The sequence below is a fragment of the Anolis carolinensis genome, chromosome 3 (genome assembly GCF_035594765.1).
Source record: "Anolis carolinensis isolate JA03-04 chromosome 3, rAnoCar3.1.pri, whole genome shotgun sequence".
Lineage (NCBI taxonomy): Eukaryota > Metazoa > Chordata > Lepidosauria > Squamata > Dactyloidae > Anolis > Anolis carolinensis.
Window position 1 is genome coordinate 2,197,767 of NC_085843.1, and position 20,160 is coordinate 2,217,926.

Sequence of the window (20,160 nt, forward strand, 5' to 3'; positions counted from 1 at the left end):
ATTTACCATATTAATAGCCCGCCCTTCTCACTCCGAAGCGGACTCAGAGCGGCTTACAAACTTGAATTGTGGTGCTTAGAATTGAAAACAGTGTTCCAGGTAAAGAGGCCTCACCAACGCAGAAAAAAGAGGCACCATGATTCCTGACCATTCTGGATGAGGTTCATACGGGTTGTAGTTCAGTCCTGGCGAGGATTTCACTGCAATGGTCCTGTACATGGCATGCGGTCAGTCATCCCCTTTGGCCTCTCCTTAGAACTCAGGGCAGCTGGCAAAGGAATCTGGAGTCAGGGAAGTTTGGAGGGGTCTCTTGCTTCACCAAAAATGGAAAGATTTGTCGGAAGCTGCTCTGCCTCCCTCCACGATGGGCAAAAAAGAGAGAGCAAGCTGCTTTGCAAAGAGCTTGAAGCAATCAAACCACAACTAGATTTGGAGATTAGAGTGCTAGGGCTCCAAAGAACCATGAAAGGACTACAGAGAAGGAAAGACCGGCCATAAGTGATAATAACCCCTTGGTCTTGGAGGATATGCTTACGGTTAACCCTTCTATGAATTGGGTTCTATGAATTAGTCTCCAGTGTTAATATTGTATGTTTTATGTTGATTTTAACGATTGTTTTTACTGTAATTGATGTTTTTATTGGATAACTGTTTTATTGCTGTGTTTTGATATTTGATTGTTTTATCGGGCAAGGCCCAGTAAGCCGCCCTGAGTCCCTTTGGGGAGATGGGGCGGGGTATAAAAATAAAGTTATTATTATTATTATTATTATTATTATTATTATTATTATTATTATTATTATTCTATTCAGAGAAGGAAAAGAACGCCTCCCTCCATCTATTATCTCTCTCTCTCTCTCCCATTTTAAGTCAGATGTGGCCTTTTGGTTTTTTTTGGGGGGGGGGGGGAATAGTCTCTTGGTCAAATGAGATCATTGGGTTAAAGGAGAAAGAGGGACTCCCCTTCCCACCGGCATCGCATTTATAAATTTGGGGGAACAGGAGGCAGTATTGCAACCTACAGGTGGCAGCAAATGTGTGATTTTGGATCCATCAGCGGCATTCATTAGCTTTGAATTAGAAACACATATTCTATTATTGGATTTTTGGGGGGCAAAACTGCTGAAGAACAGCAGAAACCTGGAGCACTTTGCAGTGCAGTGAAGTGGGTTCAAGCCCCGTGATGCTCAGGGCATGATAGATCTATTAGTCATTTAAAGTCTCACTGGATCCTGGGCTGCTTTTATGATCAGCAAAACATCAACAACAGAGTCACTGTTTCCTAGATCCTTGGTCCATTCTATAGTTCCTAGTCGCACTACTGCAAGGTAGGTTTGCAGGCATCCCAGGCCGTGAGCGAGTAGGGCCAGGTGATCTGGAGCAAGTGGAAACAGCCAGGCAGGTCCTATTACATTGTCACTTTTTGGGGGGCGCTGGATCTGCTTTTATGACTCCTATTGTACAGAAGCGGTGGCGAAGTGCATTAAAGCACTGAGCTGGAGACCGAAAGGTCCCAGGTTCAAGCCCCGGGAGCGGTGTGAGCGGCCGCTGTTAGCTCCAGCTCCTGCCAACCTAGCAGTTCGAAAACATGCCAATGTGAGTAGATCAATAGGTACCGCTCCGGCGGGAAGGTAACGGCGCTCCATGCAGTCATGCCTATGGCCACATGACCTTGGAGGTGTCTACGGACAACGCCGGCTCTTCGGCTTAGAAATGGAGATGAGCACCAACCCCCAGAGTCAGACTTGACTGGACTTAACATCAGGGGAAAACATTTACCTTTTTACCTATTGTACAGAAGATCCCTGGCAGAAATGATGGATATTATTTAAAACATCTAATAGACCAGTGGTTCCCAACCTTTTTTTGACCAGGGACCACTATGACCAGGGACCACTCTCCAACATTAGTACCAAAAGGGTTACGAATCAGTTTTTGGTCAACTTTAGATTCGGTTTGGTTATTTGGGGTGCTGATTCAGAAAATTACATTGGATAGACAACATCAGCTCTAGCTTCTGATACAGAACATATGCCATCCAGTAGTCGCCACCTGCTTGCCCATAAAAAACTGTATTTAATAATCTAGAGCTGATGTGGTCTATCCAAAGCAATGGTCAACTCTGCGTAAAGGAGCAGAAATAAAATTAATAAAATAAAATAAATAAATAAAGAGGAAGGAGGTTTGAGGACCAGATTTTTGTTCTTGCCGCCCACTGCTGGGCCACAGAGAACCACGGCACTAAAGGATCGTGGAAATGTCCCTTTTATGCCTCTTTGAAATGAGCTAGCTAGCTAACTAAACAGATATCTATAAATCTAGTATAAACACAAGGCTGTCCTATTGCTATAGTCTCACTTGTATTTCAAGATAAATAATAGTCAGATTATGTATATTGTTCTATCAATAAAAAACATGGGAAACAAACAATCACATTTAGGAATGCCTTTTGAGAAAAGGACAGAGATGAGAACTGTCCCATCTCAGATGATGCAGAGATCCATCTGCTTAGAGAACCAGAGAGACTGCCCCAAAAGGACAGAAAAGGGCAGGAAAGTACACTTTCCCTGGATGGTTTGTTAACAAGTGGCCTTTGTCTGCTCCCATTTTCCAGGATGCAAATGGTAGACATGAGGATGCAAGCAACATAAAAGAAAGATGGGAACCAGTTCTCATATTGGAGCCGCATGAGCTCATGGCCCCCAACTTGGGAGCTCTTCTGCAAGCAAGCACTTGCTCCTGGCAACAAGAGCAAAGAAGGGAAATTGTTCCATTAAATTATTTACGTTTTACTTTAAGTACAATTACCCCACAAGACCAAAACTGGACCTCAGCCCATCACCATGAAATGAGGGTGAAGCTCTCTGCATCTCCCACTCCCCTAATTCCACAAGCATTCACTTCATGAGGACTCCAGAGAAATGTAGGATTAGGGCCCACTCTTGGCTAATTCTAGGGGATGGAAAGGGATCACGTGGGGTGCAGAGTGTCCAGAGATGGGCCACCAAAACAGCCAATGGCCTGGAAACGATGAAGAGGCTTAGGAAGTTACTGATGTTTAACCTAAAGAAGAGAAGGTGAAGAGAAGACAAGAGAGCCATGTTTAAATATTCAAAAGGCTGTCAGACTGAGGATGGATTCAGCTTTTCTGCTGCTCCAGAAATTAGGACGCAGTGGAGAAATGGATTCTATCTACTAGAAAAGAGATTCCACTGAAACATTATGAAGAACTTCATGATGGTAAGAAGAGCTGTTCAAATGTGGATTATTTTCCTGCCTGGGAGTGAGTCTCTTTCTCTAGAGTTTTTAAAGCGGAGGCTGGACGTCTATCTATCAGGAGGGCTTGGGTGGTGTGCTCCTGCCTGGCAGAAAGGGGCTTGGACTGGATGGCCTTTGGGGGTCTCTTCCAACTCTGTGATTCTATACCAGACATGGGCAAACTTGGGCCCTCCAGGTGTTTTGGGCTTCCAAATCCCACAATTCCTAACAGCCTACCGGCTATAGAGAACAGTCATTATTTCCATTCATTAGGGGGAAACAATTCCTCTACTGCTGTACTGAACAGCAGCAGAAACTGCCAACGGGTCGCGGCTGAGAAGAATGCAGGCGCGCCTAGAAATACCGGCCACGAAGGAAGGTGCGGCCGCCCTGCTCTCTTCTCAGGGCTGATGGCAAGGATCCCACTGGGGCAAAGCAAGATCTGCAAAGGTTGGGGCAAAGCGAAATCCGCAAAGGCTGCACTCTGTGAATTTGGCCGCACCCAGGCCTTGAAGCCGAGAGCCAGAAAGGCCTGCAAGGAGATCTATCTCTTCCGGCAGAAGGCCGACACAAGCCGTTTTAATCACACATTATTAAACTTGAGTCTTAGATTTCATCTTTGTTCTGCGTATTTTAATATTTATATTCAGAAATATATTTTAATATATGTTTTTAATATAATGTTTATGATGATAACACTATGTAACATAATTTTTGTTCCTGGGTAATAAATGCTATTTCTTAATTGGTTGTATCATAAAAACATGGAAAAGGTTTATTAAACTGCAAGACATTCTGCATCATATTTTGCAATAGTTTTAAAATTAATATCTCATAGAGTCTCAACCAATTCAACCTAGTTTGTGGCAGTCACAAAAACGAAGTTACTGGAGTGGAACAACCACAGCAGAGTCTCGCTTATCCAACATAAACGGGCTGGCAGAACATTGGATAAGCAAAAATGTTGGATAATAAGGAGGTATTAAGGAAAAGCCTATTAAACATCAAATTACGTTATGATTTTACAAATTAAACACCAAAACGTCATGTTTTACAACAAACTGACAAAAAAAGCAGTTCAATACATGGTAACGTTATGTAGTAACGTAATGTAGGGCTCGGGCTGTGGTGCTTGCTGGAGAGCAGCTGCAATGAATCACTGCAATGAATCACTCTGACCAGGAGGTCATGAGTTCGAGGCCCGCTCGGAGCCTATGTTTGTTTGTCTTTGTTCTATGTTAAAAGGCATTGAATGTTTGCCTATATGTGTAATGTGATCCGCCCTGAGTCCCCTTCGGGGTGAGAAGGGCGGAATATAAATGCTGTAAATAAATAAATAAATAAATAAATAGTAATTAGTGTAATTATGAATTTAGCACCAAACATCACAATGTATTTAAAACATTGACTACAAAAACACTTACTACTAAAAGGCACACTGTATTGGATAATACAGAACGTTGGATAAGTGAGACTCTACTGTACCTTCAAAGTAAGGACCACACAATTAAGCAGGAAATAACACTTTCAATCCATTAACAGAAAAAAAATCAAATTTTGTTAAATAATGTTATGTGTTTTTAGCAATGTCGTAACCCGCCTCAAGCCACGAGGAGAGGCGTGTAAGAAATAAAATTATTATTATTATTGTTGCTGCTGGAGAGAGTGGCAGGCTGGCTTATTTCACTATTAACTGACATTCAGGAAAGGAATATGGGTCATAGAAGAGAGTTGGAAGGGAGTCCCAAAGGCCATCCAGTCCAACCTACTACCTGCCAAACTGAAATCCACAACCCTAGCCTTCCTGGCAGATAGCCTTCCATCCTTTGCTTAAAGACATCCAGAGAAGGAGGCTGCACCAGACTCATAGGCAGCCTATATTTTATTGTCTGATTGATTGGTTTTATTGTTTTGTTTTTATATTGTTCTGTTCGGGCTTGGCCCCATGTAAGCCGCCCCGAGTCCCTTCGGGGAGATGGGGCGGGGTATAAGAATAAAATTATTATTATTATATTATTATTATATTCCCCCACTGAACATCTCTGCTTATCAGGACGTTCTTCCTAATGTTTAGATGGAATCTCTCTTCCTGCCATTTAAGTCCACTGCTCCAGCGTGTCCCAGTTTCTGGAGTGATGGAAAACATTCTTGCCCCTTTCTCCTCAATGTCAGCACTGCTCAAGAGTGGAATAGGATTCTGCCTGGGAGAATGCAAGGAGGACTTGGATTGTGATCTTCCTGCTTGGCAGAAGGGGGTTGGGCTGGCTGGCCCCTGGGGGTTACTCCATGATTCTCTATTTATACAATCAAAGACTCATAGGGACCCACAAGGGCCATTCAGCCTGACCCCTTCTGCTGGGCTGGAAGATCACAATCACAGGCCTCCCAGCTGCTGCCAGTCAAAAGAGATGCTATCATTCTGGGCAAACCTATGATTTAGTGCTGTGTAAGGCACTCTTCCTTTGTCTGCAGCCTCTCCCCTCTTCTTTCCTGCTGCCATTCTCTGAGGAGCCTTCTAAATTCCTTCTGTGTTCTGGCAGATCTCTTGACTAAGAAATTTCCCACTGGCGTCGAGGCACACCTGTTGCTGGGGGCCAGAGGTGAGCTTCTTGCGCACAGCTGGGCCTGGCTGCCTCACCTGGGAATCGTGCGCTGCCCCCAGGCCTTTCGCGACACACCTTGCTAACTCTTCCCCCAAATACCTCTCTTTTCTCCTGAAAAAGGAGGGTTGAAAAGGGAATCCTGTGCCAGACTCTGGGCTTCTTTCTCCTGCTCCTGCCTCTCTCCCAGGGCTATTCGGGATCTTTATCAATGATCTGGATGATGGAACCAAGGGTGTGCTGATTGTATTTGCAGATGGGACCAAATTGGGAGAGCCAATGCCCCAGAGGACAGGATCACCCCCCCCAAAGGGCCTTTGCAATCAGAGACCTAAATAAATGGCTGAAATGAACACAATGAACTTCAACAGGGAGAAATGCATAATTCAACAGGCAACAAAATAGAAATGCACAGGTATAGGATGGGAGACACCTGGTTTGAAAACATGTGGAAGGGTTCTGGGAGTCTCAATGGACCGCAAGCTGAACATGAGTCAATAGTGCAATGCAGCAGCTAAAAATGCCAGTGCCATACTAGGCTGCATCTAGCTCTCTGATTGCAAAGGGCCTTTGCAATCAGAGAGTTAAATGGCTGAAATGAACACAATGAACTTCAACAGGGAGAAATGCATAATTCAACAGGCAACAAAATAGAAATGCACAGGTATAGGATGGGAGACACCTGGTTTGAAAACATGTGGAAGGGATCTGGGAGTCTCAATGGACCACAAGCTGAACATGAGCCAATACTGCAATGCAGCAGCTAAAAATGCCAATGCCATTTTAGGTTGTCTCGAGAGGACTATAATGCCCAGATTGATGGGAATAATAGTCCCACTCTCGGCTGCTTTGGCCAGGCCTTATCTCGAATAATGGCCCGGTCTCAAGCAATTCAAGATATGGATAAGACAGAATGTGTCCAGAGGAGGGCAACCAAAATGGTCAAAAGTTTGGAACTTAGCCTTCTAAGTAACAGTGTGAGGAGCCGGGGATGTTTATTTTGGAGGTGAAAAAGAGAAGGGGACATGGGAGCCAGGTTTAAGTACTGGAAAGGATTCTATATTGAGAAGGAAGCAAGCTTTATTTTCCTGCTGCTGCTGCTGCAGCAGAGACTAGGGTACAATGCAGCCATAGATTCAAATTGCAGGAGAAGGGATTCCATCTAAACATGGTCTCTTCCAACTCTGTCATTCCATGAACCTATGGCTCTCTCTGGGCAGGTGCCACAGCCAAGGTCTCCCATTCTGGCCAGTCTCTGCTGAACTCTGTGCATTTGCTGTGGGTCTCCCGCTTTTGGCCACTTGCATTTCGTGTGCCGGCAACGTTTTGTCAGCTTACCTGGGCCAAGCCAAAGTCCCAGCGCTATGGAGACCGGGTCTCTCTCTCTCTCATATACACCAGCAGTAAACAAACACCAGGCAGTCCTTGGAGACCAAGTGCCACGCAAAAGGAATTTCAGAGCCGGCCAACACAAAAGCCGTGAGACTGGACTAGCTCAAGATGTCGTGGCCTGCCCTTCGGTCTCAGGCCCTTAGAAACAGGACTGACACCAGCAAGAAACGGGGTTGTTGTATGTTTTTCGGGCTGTATGGCCATACAGCCCGAAAAACACACAACAACCCTGTGATCCCGGCCATGAAAGCCTTCGACAACACCAGAAAGAAACTTTCTAAGATGTATAAAGCATAGAATCATAGGGCTGGAAGTGACAACCAGAGCTATTCAGTCCAACTCCCTTCTGCCGTGCAACAAGAGCACAATCACAGCAAGGATGAGCACCAGAAAGAGACTCTCTAAGGCAGCTCTAGTAAATGATGGAAAGGTGAGCACAACATTGGGACATGTCACCATAGGAGGATGGTCCTGCAAAAAGGCCCAGAGATACTGGATTCAAATACATACAATGCTGGGATCACTTCTGCTGTGACTACTTGGAAGTCATGCCATAAATGTCATAATTGAGGGCATGTAAAAGTTATGTTCTGGGATCCAGAGTGATATATAGTTTGAGGGATTTAGGAGGGAAAAGAGACACAAAGGATGGGGACTGAATCCGGTTCCCAGAAAAAGGCATGAGATCAATGAAATGTAATGTAGTGGCAAGTGAACCTATGAACACACAGGAGGACCATTTCAATGGTAACCTGACATTAGCCAATGGACAACCTACTGCACCAAACTTCAAAAATGTAAGATCTTCATCAAGCTTGTAGCTTGACCTCGCTCATAATATTTGAACTTGGAATTGTTAACGAGTAATCAAGGAACAATATATGGAAGATGAGCATATGGGTAATTAATGTATGAATAGCCTGGTATCCTGGTTTGAGTGTTGGTATACAATTCTGAAGACCAGGGTACAAATCCTTGTTCGGCCCTGGAAACTCACTGGGTGACTTTGGGTAAGACAAATCATTACTGTATTATTAGTGTATTAATTTATATCCTGCTTTTATCTCTTTGCTGGGACACAAAGTGTGGCATCACACTCTCTCTGAGCCTCAGAAGGCAAGGGCACACACCTCTTCTTAAGAAATTTTGCCAAAAGTCCCCATGATTGGTTTGTCTTAGGGCTGCCATGGGTTCGAAGTGACTTGAAGACACCCAAGAGCAACTAGCATGAGAATTATTGTGGGGGACATAGGAAGTTGCCCCACACCAAATTAGATCTTGAGTGCATCTGTCCCAGAGATGTTTCCATGACGGAGGCCAAGTACAGGCAAACTCCAATTCAGAAAATAAGGTTCTCTAAGTCTGGAAGCGTCATTTAAGAAAATGATCACAATGCAACATACGTTCTTAGTTCTGAAGAGTGAAGAAGCACACAATATATGTCTAGGTAAAACAATTCAAATATTCTCCGGGATTCCATTCCATTTGCCAAGACACAACCACCAGTTGTTCTTGTGCAGGCTCTCCCCAACGCGTAATGGCTCATTAACTCAAAACATTTCAGAAACCAATTCATATTTGGTCTCTCCCAAGAATGTCCCTGAAGCAATTTGCCAGTTACGACCCCTTTTTTGCAGCTGCAAGCCGTAAATCTATCAGGCAAAGATAAACACTTTTGAGGAAAAACTGCCATATGGCTGGATTTAGGCTCTATCAATTTGGGCCCATGGAACCCAAATCGATAACCATGGAATTCCTTCTTGCCCACAACTGCATCAATGTGACTGTATACTGTAGTTTGGTTTCTAAATTGCTTATTTTATGATGTTTATATTTTTTATTGATGTATTATGTCTGTTGTTTATATGATTTTAAGATGCCGTAACCCGCTTTGGGTCCCGTGAGGGAGAAAAGTGGGGCATAAATATATTATTATTATTATTATTGACACAATGACATAGTATGACACAGCAAACAAGATAGATATGCTGGATTTCATATTACAAAATCACAAGTCGAACACTTCCCAAGCGTTTAGAACTGTGTGATGTATTTTCGGATGATGCGCGCAGATCCCAGTAAGGTGGCCTTTTGCAGTTGACAGATCGTAATTTTGTCAATGTTTATTGTTTCCAAATGCCAGCTGAGATCTTTTGGCACGGCACCCAGTGTGACAATTACCACCTGTACTGGTTTCTGCCAGAGTCTTTGCAGTTCGATCTTGAGATCCTGATTATTATTATCTTCACTGTAGAATGAATGCAGTTTGACACCACTTGAACTGCCATGGCACAATGCTATGGAAGTATTGGAATTCTAGTCTTACAAGGTGTTAATCCAGTTATGGGCAAACTTTGGTCCACCTTCCAGGTGTTTTGGACTTCAACTCCTTCAAGCTGGTTGAAGTCCAAAACACCTGGAGCGAAGGTCGAAATGTGCCCATGCCTCGTGTAGATGCACCCTAGGCCTGAAGCAGTGAGCCTGAAAAGAGAGAACAGGAAGAGTCCTGGACTAGTCCCACAGAAGAAAGGGCAGATGTGCTAGAAAAACATGAGGCCAATGCCAGGTCACACCGAACAGGGAATGCGACTTACGGAGGGGAGGCCCAAAGAGGACGGTGTCCAAGGCCTTGAGTTGCAGCTTCTGCCGGTGGCTCCGGTCGGTCATCTTCAGGACAGCCCCGGTCATGGTGGCATTGGTGATGGCCAATCTGGGAGGGAGAGAGATTGAGCCAGAGGTCATTCTTCAATTGGGGAACATGAAAAACATTCAGGAAATGAAAAATGCAGCTTGGCCGGAAGCAGATCCCCCAAACAGGGCCGGAATACAGGATGCGGATGAACAAGTGTTTCCTTGTTATTCACAAGGACATTTGGACGAGAAGCCAAGGAGGCAGCCGTTATTGTCATTTCAGAGAGGAAGCTCCTCTCTCTATTGGGGCATCTTCTCTGTTTAAGAGAGTTCTCCCGATCCAAGGAGGTGATTTCCACAGCCTACCAAGGGCAAGTCTTACACTTTCAGGAACCAGCTTGTGGGCAAAAGGATGAAGAGAGCCCACCAAGACAGAGGCTGCCGCACAGCTGGTTTCTTTTCTTCCCTCTGCCATGGAGGGCGGCCATAGCGCCATGATAGAGGGCCTGCTTTGCATAGCGGACAACCCTACATCAATCCTTATTATTATTGTTGTTGTTTATTTATACCCCGCTTTTTCTCTTCACAAGCAGACTCAAAAGCAGCACCACTTCAGAAGGGTTTGTTGGTTCTAAGTTCCTCCCACTCTACCAAGGCCCCTGGGGAGATGTATAATGACAAAGACATTTTAAGAGTAACAACAACAACAAGCACGGATTATTCACTGATACATCACATAGTCCTAAACACTTGGGAAGTGTCCGACATGTGATCCAATACAACAGCCAGTATAGTGATCTTGTCTGCTGTGAGCTAATCTTGTTGTGTATCAAATAATAATAGCAACAACATTTGTTCACTGCCTCTCCTCACGGCTCAAGGCGGGATACAACAAGGTTAAAACACAGAGATAATACAGAATACTATGAAATGCATCTATATAATAATAATAATTAATAATATTTAAACACACAAATAAAAAAAACCTTTAAAAGAAACTCAAATAGGTCTGCCATGAGTGTGGGTTTCTATATGGTAGGATGGAGTAGGAATAGCTGCCCCTTGTACTCTCCTCCAACTGCTGAACGTATGTGAGTGAATGCTATATATATATATGATGTTTCCCCTTTGTCTGTGTAATCAGTATAGCTGTAATAAAACCAATACTGGAGTCTGTGTGTCTACTTATTTCACTGAAAGTGCCTGATACTCTGTTCCACTGAAAATGGATGAAATAACATTTTTAAGGTTCAAAAAGTATTTGTGACATGTGCATGAGTCTGTATTCTCACTGGCCTCAGCTCCCTCTGCAACCATGGCTTGCAGAGGAGAGAGACACAACTGCAGATCAGCCAGACAGCAGGGACTGCGACCACAAAGATTATCATGAGATTCCTCCAACAAGAGTTGTGGGAGCAGCATCCTGCATGTGTCTGTTCCGAGAAAAGCAAATATTGAATGCAGGTGGCTGTGGATCCGCTTTGAGAGGACTCTGACGCTCTGGGATACCACTCCATACACTATGGGTGGCTCTTAAGGCATTTTGTGTCCCAATATCCAAACTGTTTGTGTTGTAGCCCTACCACTGTATTCGAGGACTGACCGCTGTCCCCCACTGACCTGGGCATAGCGTGGCCTGTGAGCTGCAGCCGTCGGAAGGTCTCTTCGTACTGAGGGAGCTCCACGTACGTGATCAGCCACTGAACCACCTCGTCCACCGTCCAATTGTACACTGCAAGAGGAGCAGAGAGACACGTGAGCAGACAAAGAATGCTGACTCAAAGCAAGCGTTCCTCCTACGAACCTGTGCGGCCTCTTCGATCATAGGGGAGGCCCTCATCTCACTCCCACCCCCATCTCAAGCACGGCTTGTGGGGATGAGGGAGACGGCCTTCGCCGTGGTGGCCCCTCGGCTCTGGAACTCCCTCCCCAGGGAGATCAGACACTGAAAACCTGGCTGTTCCAGTGTGCTTTTAATAACTGACCATAAGAATAAATTCCTCAGCACTTATATTACCGGGCCTGATGCATTGTTTTTCTGCCCTTACCTGGTAATCACTATCCTAGTTTATCCCACCTCGAATTTTCCCTTTTATTACAGTACTTTTAACCACTTTAACATATTTTAATCATGTATTCTTTGGACCACTGCCCAGCCTTATATTTTAATCTTGCTGTGTTGTTCTTATTTGGCGGTTTTATTTACCATTATATTGTTCTTAAAATGTTAGTTTAATATGTGTAATGTTAAATGTTGATGATGTCTATTTTATTGTGAATGTATTTTTATTTTGTTTATTGTGGAATTTGGGCTTGGACCCATGTTAGCCGCCCCAAGTCCCTGCGAGGAGAGGGAGGCAGGGTATAAAAATAAAGTTATTATTATTATTATTATTATTATTATTATTATTATTATTATTATTATTATTGGAATAGCTTTCATTAACTAAGTGGACAAACATCGTATTGTCGAAGGCTTTCATGGCCGAAATCAATGGGGTGTTGTGTGGTTTCTAGGTTGTATGGTCAATGTGTACAAGCAGCATATTCTCCTGACATTTTGCCTGCATCAGTGGGTGGCATCTTCAGAGGATCTGATGGTAGTAAGGTTTTTGTTCCCTTTGAATTGTTTGCTGCCTGGAGACATCCTTTGTCTGGGTGGTGTTCACTAGCCCTTGATTGCTTGCTACTAGGTGACATCCATGCAGATGCCCTTACTAATTGACTATGCAACCTTTATGGTTACTCATATGCTAATGGGTGGATCCCACTCAACACACACAAATCCATTTTGCTAATTGCATCTTTTACACTTGTTCAACAGACAATGGTCCCTTTCTCCCACCCTGGAGATTATTCCACAGGTATTTAAATTCTACTTGCTTGACTACCATCTGGTCCTCTGAATATACCAGACACAGATGCAGGCGAAATGTCAGGAGAAAATGATGCTAGAACATGTCCATACAGCCCAGAAACCATACATCCCTGTACACACACCACTACATAGTTGTTTCAATGATGAAGGATTACAGCATAGCCATATAAAATCCTAGGAATATCCCTTATTATCCTTTACTATTCTGCTTCCTTTAAATGGTATTATGTAACCACATTTCTACATTTAGCAACATTCTTCTAATTCCTAAATCCTACAATTGACAAAGGATAAAAACCAAGGGATAGTGAACGGAGGTCCATAGAAGAGTTTTCTAGTTTGTGTGTGTAGGAGTGAATTTTGACTTTGTGTTTGTACCTTTGATGTAGATTTGTATTTATTTGGAGTAGTTCAAATGAAGTTATGTAGTCTTAGCATTACACACCAATAAAAGCATGCTTCTTTGTATTATTGCCACCTTTTCATTTTGTTCCTTTTTAAAAATTAAAAAATACTAAAATAAAATAAAAATCTAAGAAAAGCTGTCTCATTCTGAGACAGTGGTTCAATCCTGGACCATGTAATGCAGTTGGAATAATAACGAATTAATAGTATATGGACTTCATCATAGTTTTTTTCTATGTAGAAAATGTAGAAATGCTGTTACATAATATTTAGAAAATGTCGTATGGATATCCTTGCATGTTTTTTTTCTATTAATGGATGCAGAGTCTTGCTAATTAAGGTAGGCATGGGCCAACTTCAGCCCTCCCTCCAGGTGTTTTGCACTTCAACTCCCACAATTCCCAACAGCCAATAGGCTCTTAGGAATTGTGAGAATTGAAGTCGAAAACATCTAGAGAGCTGAAGTCAGTCCATGCCTGATGTACAAGGACACTAACATTTTATGGTGGAAATGTAAAAACACCAATATATCATGCAACAACGCAAAAGAATATTTATGTAGATACAATAATACTGTAGAAACAAAATCGGCAACAAGAGGTATTTAAAATCAGATTACAATCTGATCCAACACTATTTCTACTGGGTCTTCCAAACAAATGAACAGAAACCATGACTTTTAAGCCAGTACACTATATGATAATTGCAGCAAGATAACTCTATGAACAAGAATGGAAAACTAAAGAACTATCCCTAGAAGAAAATTGGATTGCAAAGGTTTTAGAAATGACAGAAATGAACAAGTTGTCTTGCTTGATTATGGAGAAGTCAACTGATACTTTTTAAAAGAACAGGAACAATTTATATCATTCAAAAGAAAAAAAAAAGATTAAAAAAATTAGCAGTAAGACAAGAAGTTAGAATGAAGAAACTGTCAAAAATTATAGATTGATGGGATTATAACATTATAAAGCTTTGAGAACCCTTGGGGATTATTATTATTATTGATAAACAGACAGAGTATGACACAGCAAACGAGGTATATATGCTGGATTTCGTATCACAAAATCACAAGTCGAACACTTCCCAAATGTTGAGGACTGTGTGACGTATTATTATTATTATTATTACTATTACTTATTATTATTATTATTATTTTAACTTTGTGTCTTTGAAGTGGGAAGTCTATTTAATCTTTTATTATTATTTTGATTATTGTTTCTCAATGGGGAAGTTTGGGGAGATTAGTTTAAATTGATGTATATAATGATATAATGCACAGAAAGATAAATTACTGCCTTTATAAATTGTGTTATTGATATGTTTTTAATGACTGGTTTATTTGATGTGTTTTACTATGTCCGTTATGTTCGGGCTTAGCCCTATGTAAGATGCCCTGAGTCCAACTGGGGAGATGGTGGCAGGGTACAAAAATGAATAATAATAATTATTATTATTGCTGAATTAAAATAACCAGAGGTCAGATGGCCATCTTTCAAGAGTGCTTTAGCTATGCATTCCTGCCTGACAGAAGTGAGCTTTGGGCCACAAATCATATTAACCCTTTAGATCTCCGGATCTCTCTGAGCCTCTGTCTTTAATTCATGGATCCGTACAAGATACTGACTGCTTTTGGACCCACCGAAGGACCTCAGAGCTTAGTGGGCCATCAAGCACAGGGCAGGAGTCCTACGGCGTTGCCTATGGACTCCAGATCCCACCAGCGAAGCTGTTGCTTCACGCACAGCAACGAGAAAGAGGCGGAGGAGGCCTAGACTCCAAAGGAAGGAGTCAGCCTTTCCAGCTGCAAGGGAATCCTGACATTTACATGACAATAAGGATTTATCAGCAGCCTGGAAGGATTAACAAGGCAATAAAGGGGACAAGAACCAGAAGGGCCCCAGAAGGGTCTGCTGAGTGCAGGAAACAAGGCCAAGGTGCCTGGAAGGGCCTTTATCTTGGGCCACTCAACACCTGGCTGGCCGCCAACCACTGGGATTTGCCGCTCAAATAGAGAGAGGCCCATGTCAACAGGCTGCTTTCAGGCAGGAAGCAGGCAAGTGCCTCAGTCTCCAGTCCTGGGTCTCTCACCAGGGCAGCAAAACGTGCTCCCAGAGGAGGCAGGGGTTACTCTTCTGCCAGGAGGCTCTCCAAAAACAGAGAAAACCGTTAATTTGCAATTTAAAAGACCTAAGCCATACATGGCCTTAGAAGGCCTGAACATGACCCTGAATGTATTGTTGAAGGCTTTCACAACCAGAATCACTGGGGTGTTGTACGGTTTCCGGGCTTATGACCATGTTCTAGCAGCATTTTCTCCTTAAGTTTCGCCTGCATCTGTGGCTGGCATTTTCAAAGGATTTGAAGATACCACTCACAGATGCAGGCGAAACGTCAGGAGAAAATGCTGCTAGAACGTGGCCATAAAGCGTGGAAACTACGCAACACCCCAATGACTCTGAAAGTCAGATGTTGACACCCGCTGAGACTTTTTCTGGGGGGAAAAAGCAAGATAGAAACCAAGTTAAGAGCAATGATGTAATTTTTTTTAAGGTGGGAGGACTGTTCTGCTCCAACCACACACATCTTCTGGTATCGCAGGGGAAAGAATATGATCAAGAGACTTCTCTGGTGCCAAAAACCCCATTTCTGGCTTTATGTTCTTTTTCATGAGTTTTAGGATTTAAGCCACACTGAAATGACATTGTTTCTGTGATGCCATGCTGAACCCCTGACTCTGGTGGAGAGGCCATTCCTTCTTCCTGGACTATCCTGATCTATGAAAGCAGTTTTCAAAATAAACTCCATCAGCGCAGGGATGCAAAAGCCAAAGGCAGACAAGAGCCACAATGATCTGGGTTCACTGCGCTCACCTTCGGAGGCTTTCCAGGCCTTCCAGAGATCCTCAACGCTGATGAGCTTGTCCTCCCCATGGAAAGTGCTGTGCTTGACGGTCGGGTCGTGATAATTCAAGTCTTCCCGCAGGAACTATGGAGGGAAAACACACAAACAGTCTGTCAGGTCCAGGGACTCCGAAGGTGATCTTGCAGGACGACCCAGAAATGCTGAACTAAGATACATAAGATCCTGGAAGAAACAGTGAAAGTTATATTCACAAAGAAACCAGAGTATTATATGTTGGGAATGATGAGCAATTGACTAGAAAGGAAACTTGGAAGGTTACTGCAGGATACGATAGCTGTAGCGAGAATCACTTATGCACAGGGATGGAAAGAATCAGTTATCACAGTGAAAGAAAATTGGACTACGAAGATCTGCAAAGTATAGAGATATATTTCCCTTCCCAGCCTTATCCTGCCTTGACCTCATGGCTTGGTCAACAAAACAGAATAGACAGACATAAGCAGAGAAACCCTTTCAACGCTGAGAATTTCTGGTCCAAAGTGGAGAAATAAAGGATCAACATGGTGGACGTAGTAGGAGGGTGGAGGCTACCAAATTAGGACATTTTCTGAAGGAAAGGTGACATAAAGAGGCCAAGGAGAAGAAATCCACCTCTTGCACAATTATTTGATTCTGGATGACTAATAATAAACGGACCCATTGTCTCCCAAAGCTGCAGCTAAAACCGGCCAAATCTGCCGCATCTCCTCTTTCTCCCCAAGTTCTTTACACCTGCCAATTGAAAGGCTATTTAATCTGACAGGTGTACACACACTTGCACACGCACACACAAAGATGGCTGTGAAGTCACAGGAAGAGGAGAGAACAAGCCTTAGTTCCAACTCAATCATGTGATAAACCTGGGATATTATTATTATTATTACTAGCTGTGCCCGGCCACGTGTTGCTGTGGCATTGTCTGGTGGTGTTGGTGAGAACTTGTTGAGGTAGTGGTGGTATTGAATGTCTGTTGTATGGTTATCTTTATGTTTAGTATGCATTTGGTTGTTTGTGTACTGTGAAAGTGGTGAGGGTAGAGGAGGTCTATGTCCCTGTGTAGCATTGTATAGTATTTATACGTTGTCCATGTGTTGTGAATGCTTGGATTGTGTCCTGCGGCATAGTAGAAAGGGTTGGGCTGGATGGCCCTTAGGGGTCTCTCCAAACTCTTGGAAGTCTTTAGGAAGAGCCTGAAAACCTGGCTCTTCACACAGGCTTTTGAATAAGTACCGCCCATTTGTATGTTAAACTTTCGTACTAGGGGTTACTTTTGATCGGTTGCACCTGCACGGTTAATTTCTTGATATAGCCTCAGGGTTCACCCCCATTTTAAGGTTCTCCCCCATGATCTTATAGCACTTTTAACTTCCTCCATGTTTACAAGTCTCACTTAGCACACTTTTGCCCAGTTCATTTTATGATTTCATTGCTGTGTTTTAACTTGTGTTTATCAATGGTTGTGAAATTATTTTATGTCTTTTTAATGATCATTTGCACATTTTTCGGTACTTGATGGTATTTTATGTTTGTTTTGTATTTGTAAGCCGCCCCGAGTCCCCCCGGGGAGATGGAGGCGGGGTACAATAACAATAATAATAATAATAATTTCCTGCGATTTCCTGCTTCTTGGCAGGGGGTTGGATTGGATGGCCCATGAGGGGGGCTGGGCTGTGGCACAGGCTGTTGAGCAACCAGCTGCAACAAATCACTCTGACCAAGAGGTCATGAGTTCGAGGCCAGCTCGGAGCCCCGTGTTTGTCTTGTCTTTGTTCTTATGTTAAGGCATTGAATGTTTGCCTTATGTGTGTAATGTGATCCACCCTGAGTCCCCTTCGGGGTGAGAAGGGGGGAATATAAATACTGTAAATAAATAAATACTGTAAGTGAGGTCTCTTCCAACTCTACTATTCTATGATTCTATGATTCTATGATTCTTCTTCTTCTTCTTCTTCTTCTTCTTCTTATTATTATTATTATTATTATTATAACATCCCCAGCTGCACTAACGGAGGAAGCAACTGGGAGGGGGGCTCAAAAGTGAAAGCACACCTGACTACAGGTGTGGAACACAGAATCAATGCCAGGAAGTGTCCCTTTTTTTGCAATGCCTCCTGCAGATCCCTTCCCCAGGGCAGGTCCAGTGGAGCTTTGAAGCTGCAAGGCCTGAGAAAGAGGGATTAAGGAAATCCGCTGCAGCCCTGTGACATTCTCTGGGAGCCAAGTTCACGACTGTGGAAAAGGAACAGAAGGGTTTGGTGGGGAGGAGGGGGCTCTTCACGGGATGCTCCAGAAGAGATGGAAGCAAAAGGCACAGAAGGGGAGGAATGCAAGAAGGACACACTATTTCTCTCCTGTGCCCCCCCCCCCCTTTGCAGGCTGTGACCTCCATTGGCAGCAGGAGGGCAATGTCATCCATCCGGAGTGGACCAAGAGAAAGGCTCTTCAGCCGGCCGTCCAGCTATGATCCCCCTCCTTCCTCTCCGGCCAGGGAACCAGCTGTTGCCGGGTAAATTTAGCTCAGGAAGGAAAAGTGATCTCCTGGCAGGGCCCCATCTGCATGGAAGCCGGCCTCCAAGGTCCCTCCAAAGAGGACGCTCTCGGCCCAGCCAGAGGGCAGACTGGCCGTCGGAAGAAGGTCAGCCGCGCCGTGACTCCTTTCACACTTTAAACTTTCATAAAATCATAGTTGGAAGAGACCACAAAGGCCATCCAATCCAACCCCCTTTTTCTGCCAGGCAGGAAACACAATTCAAGCCCTCCGGACAAGTGGCCACCCAGACGCTGCTTGAAAATCTCTAGAGAAGGGAGGAGACTCCATCGGACTCCCAGGCAGCCAATTCTATGGTCAAACAGCTCTTTCCATCAAGATGTTTTGTAACATTTTAATGGAATCTGCTTTCCTGTAATTTGAATCCATGGCTCGATTGTGTCTTGGTCTCTGGAGCAGTAGAAAACAAGCCTCTTCCCTCCTCAATGGGACCTCCCTTCAAATATTTAAATGTGACTTTCATGCCCTCTTCTCTCAGCCTTCTCTTCTCCAAGCTAAACACTCCCAGCTCCCTTAGCTGTTCCCAGAAGGAGTCATAGTGTCCAGGCCTTTGACCCTTTTGCTGGCCTTCTCCGGACCCCTTCCATCTTGTCCATCTTCTCCTTGAATAGTTTTGCCCAAAAATGGACAAAAAGATATGATTCCAGATGAGATCTGTCCAAAACAGAATAGAGTGGGACTATGACTTCCCTTGATCTCGACACTGTCCTCCTCTGGATGTAGCCTTGAATCGCATTGGCCTTTTTAGGCACTGTGTCACGCTGTCGGCTCATGTTCATATTGTAGTCTAATAAGACTAATTCCTTTTGCGTGGACGGTTTTAAAGGAAATTCTCTATCTGTACATTTCATTATTTCTGCATAAGTGCAATAGCATACGTTTTTTGCTGTGACGTTCATTTGTTAGTCCTGGCCGAGCTCTGCAATCTGTTAAGGGCATCTTCTTAGTTATAGATGAAATTCTTGCCTCTTTCTCATAGAGATAGAAAAAATTCCATTGGGAATATAAACACAGACAGAGGCATCACCTAAACCTCCTCTTCCGCCTCCTCAGGCTTCCTGCCCTTTGGGAATCCTTTTAACTCACAGGCAAATAGATACAAATTTAATTACTAACCAATTCATGCGAGACGTTTAATTAAGCAATCAGCTTAGTTTTCTTTTAATGAAACAGCAGCCCTATTTGCTTTATTTCTCCTCTGCAGAAGGCAAATAGGGGTGTCTCTGTGGTGGACCCCTCTTTGCTCCCCTGTAGATCTCTTTGCTGTGCCTGAAAACGCTTTTGTTTGTTCTGATTTGGTGGCCTATGCCTTCTGGCTTGCCACATGGTACCCTGCCTCCCTTCCAAACCTGGATACATGCCTTCAGGGTTGTGGGTTCCTTGGGGAAAACATAATGGAGGACAGAAAGAAAAAACCCAACACTGTTCCCTTCCCTCAGGAGGCCCTTTGCTTCTACCTTGGCCTCGAAACAGGACCAGAAATAGGCTGCTAATTAGGAAAGCCCTCCCCTTAGGAGGCGGTGCGGCTCTTTCTAATCAGTCAC

The 20,160-nt window shown here is 43.7% G+C and overlaps 1 protein-coding gene across 2 annotated transcripts in view; it reads right to left on the bottom strand.

Annotated features, from left to right (window-relative positions):
* Window positions 1–20,160, bottom strand: part of stim1 (stromal interaction molecule 1) — a 107,139-nt gene that overhangs the window by 18,327 nt on the left and 68,652 nt on the right. For both annotated transcript variants that reach the window (XM_062974387.1, XM_062974388.1), the window contains exons 4-6: window positions 16,038–16,152; window positions 11,502–11,613; window positions 9,845–9,960 (exon numbers count right to left, since the gene is read on the bottom strand). In XM_062974387.1, the coding sequence (XP_062830457.1) occupies window positions 9,845–9,960; window positions 11,502–11,613; window positions 16,038–16,152 (343 nt within the window). The remainder of the gene's footprint in view (window positions 1–9,844; window positions 9,961–11,501; window positions 11,614–16,037; window positions 16,153–20,160) is intronic.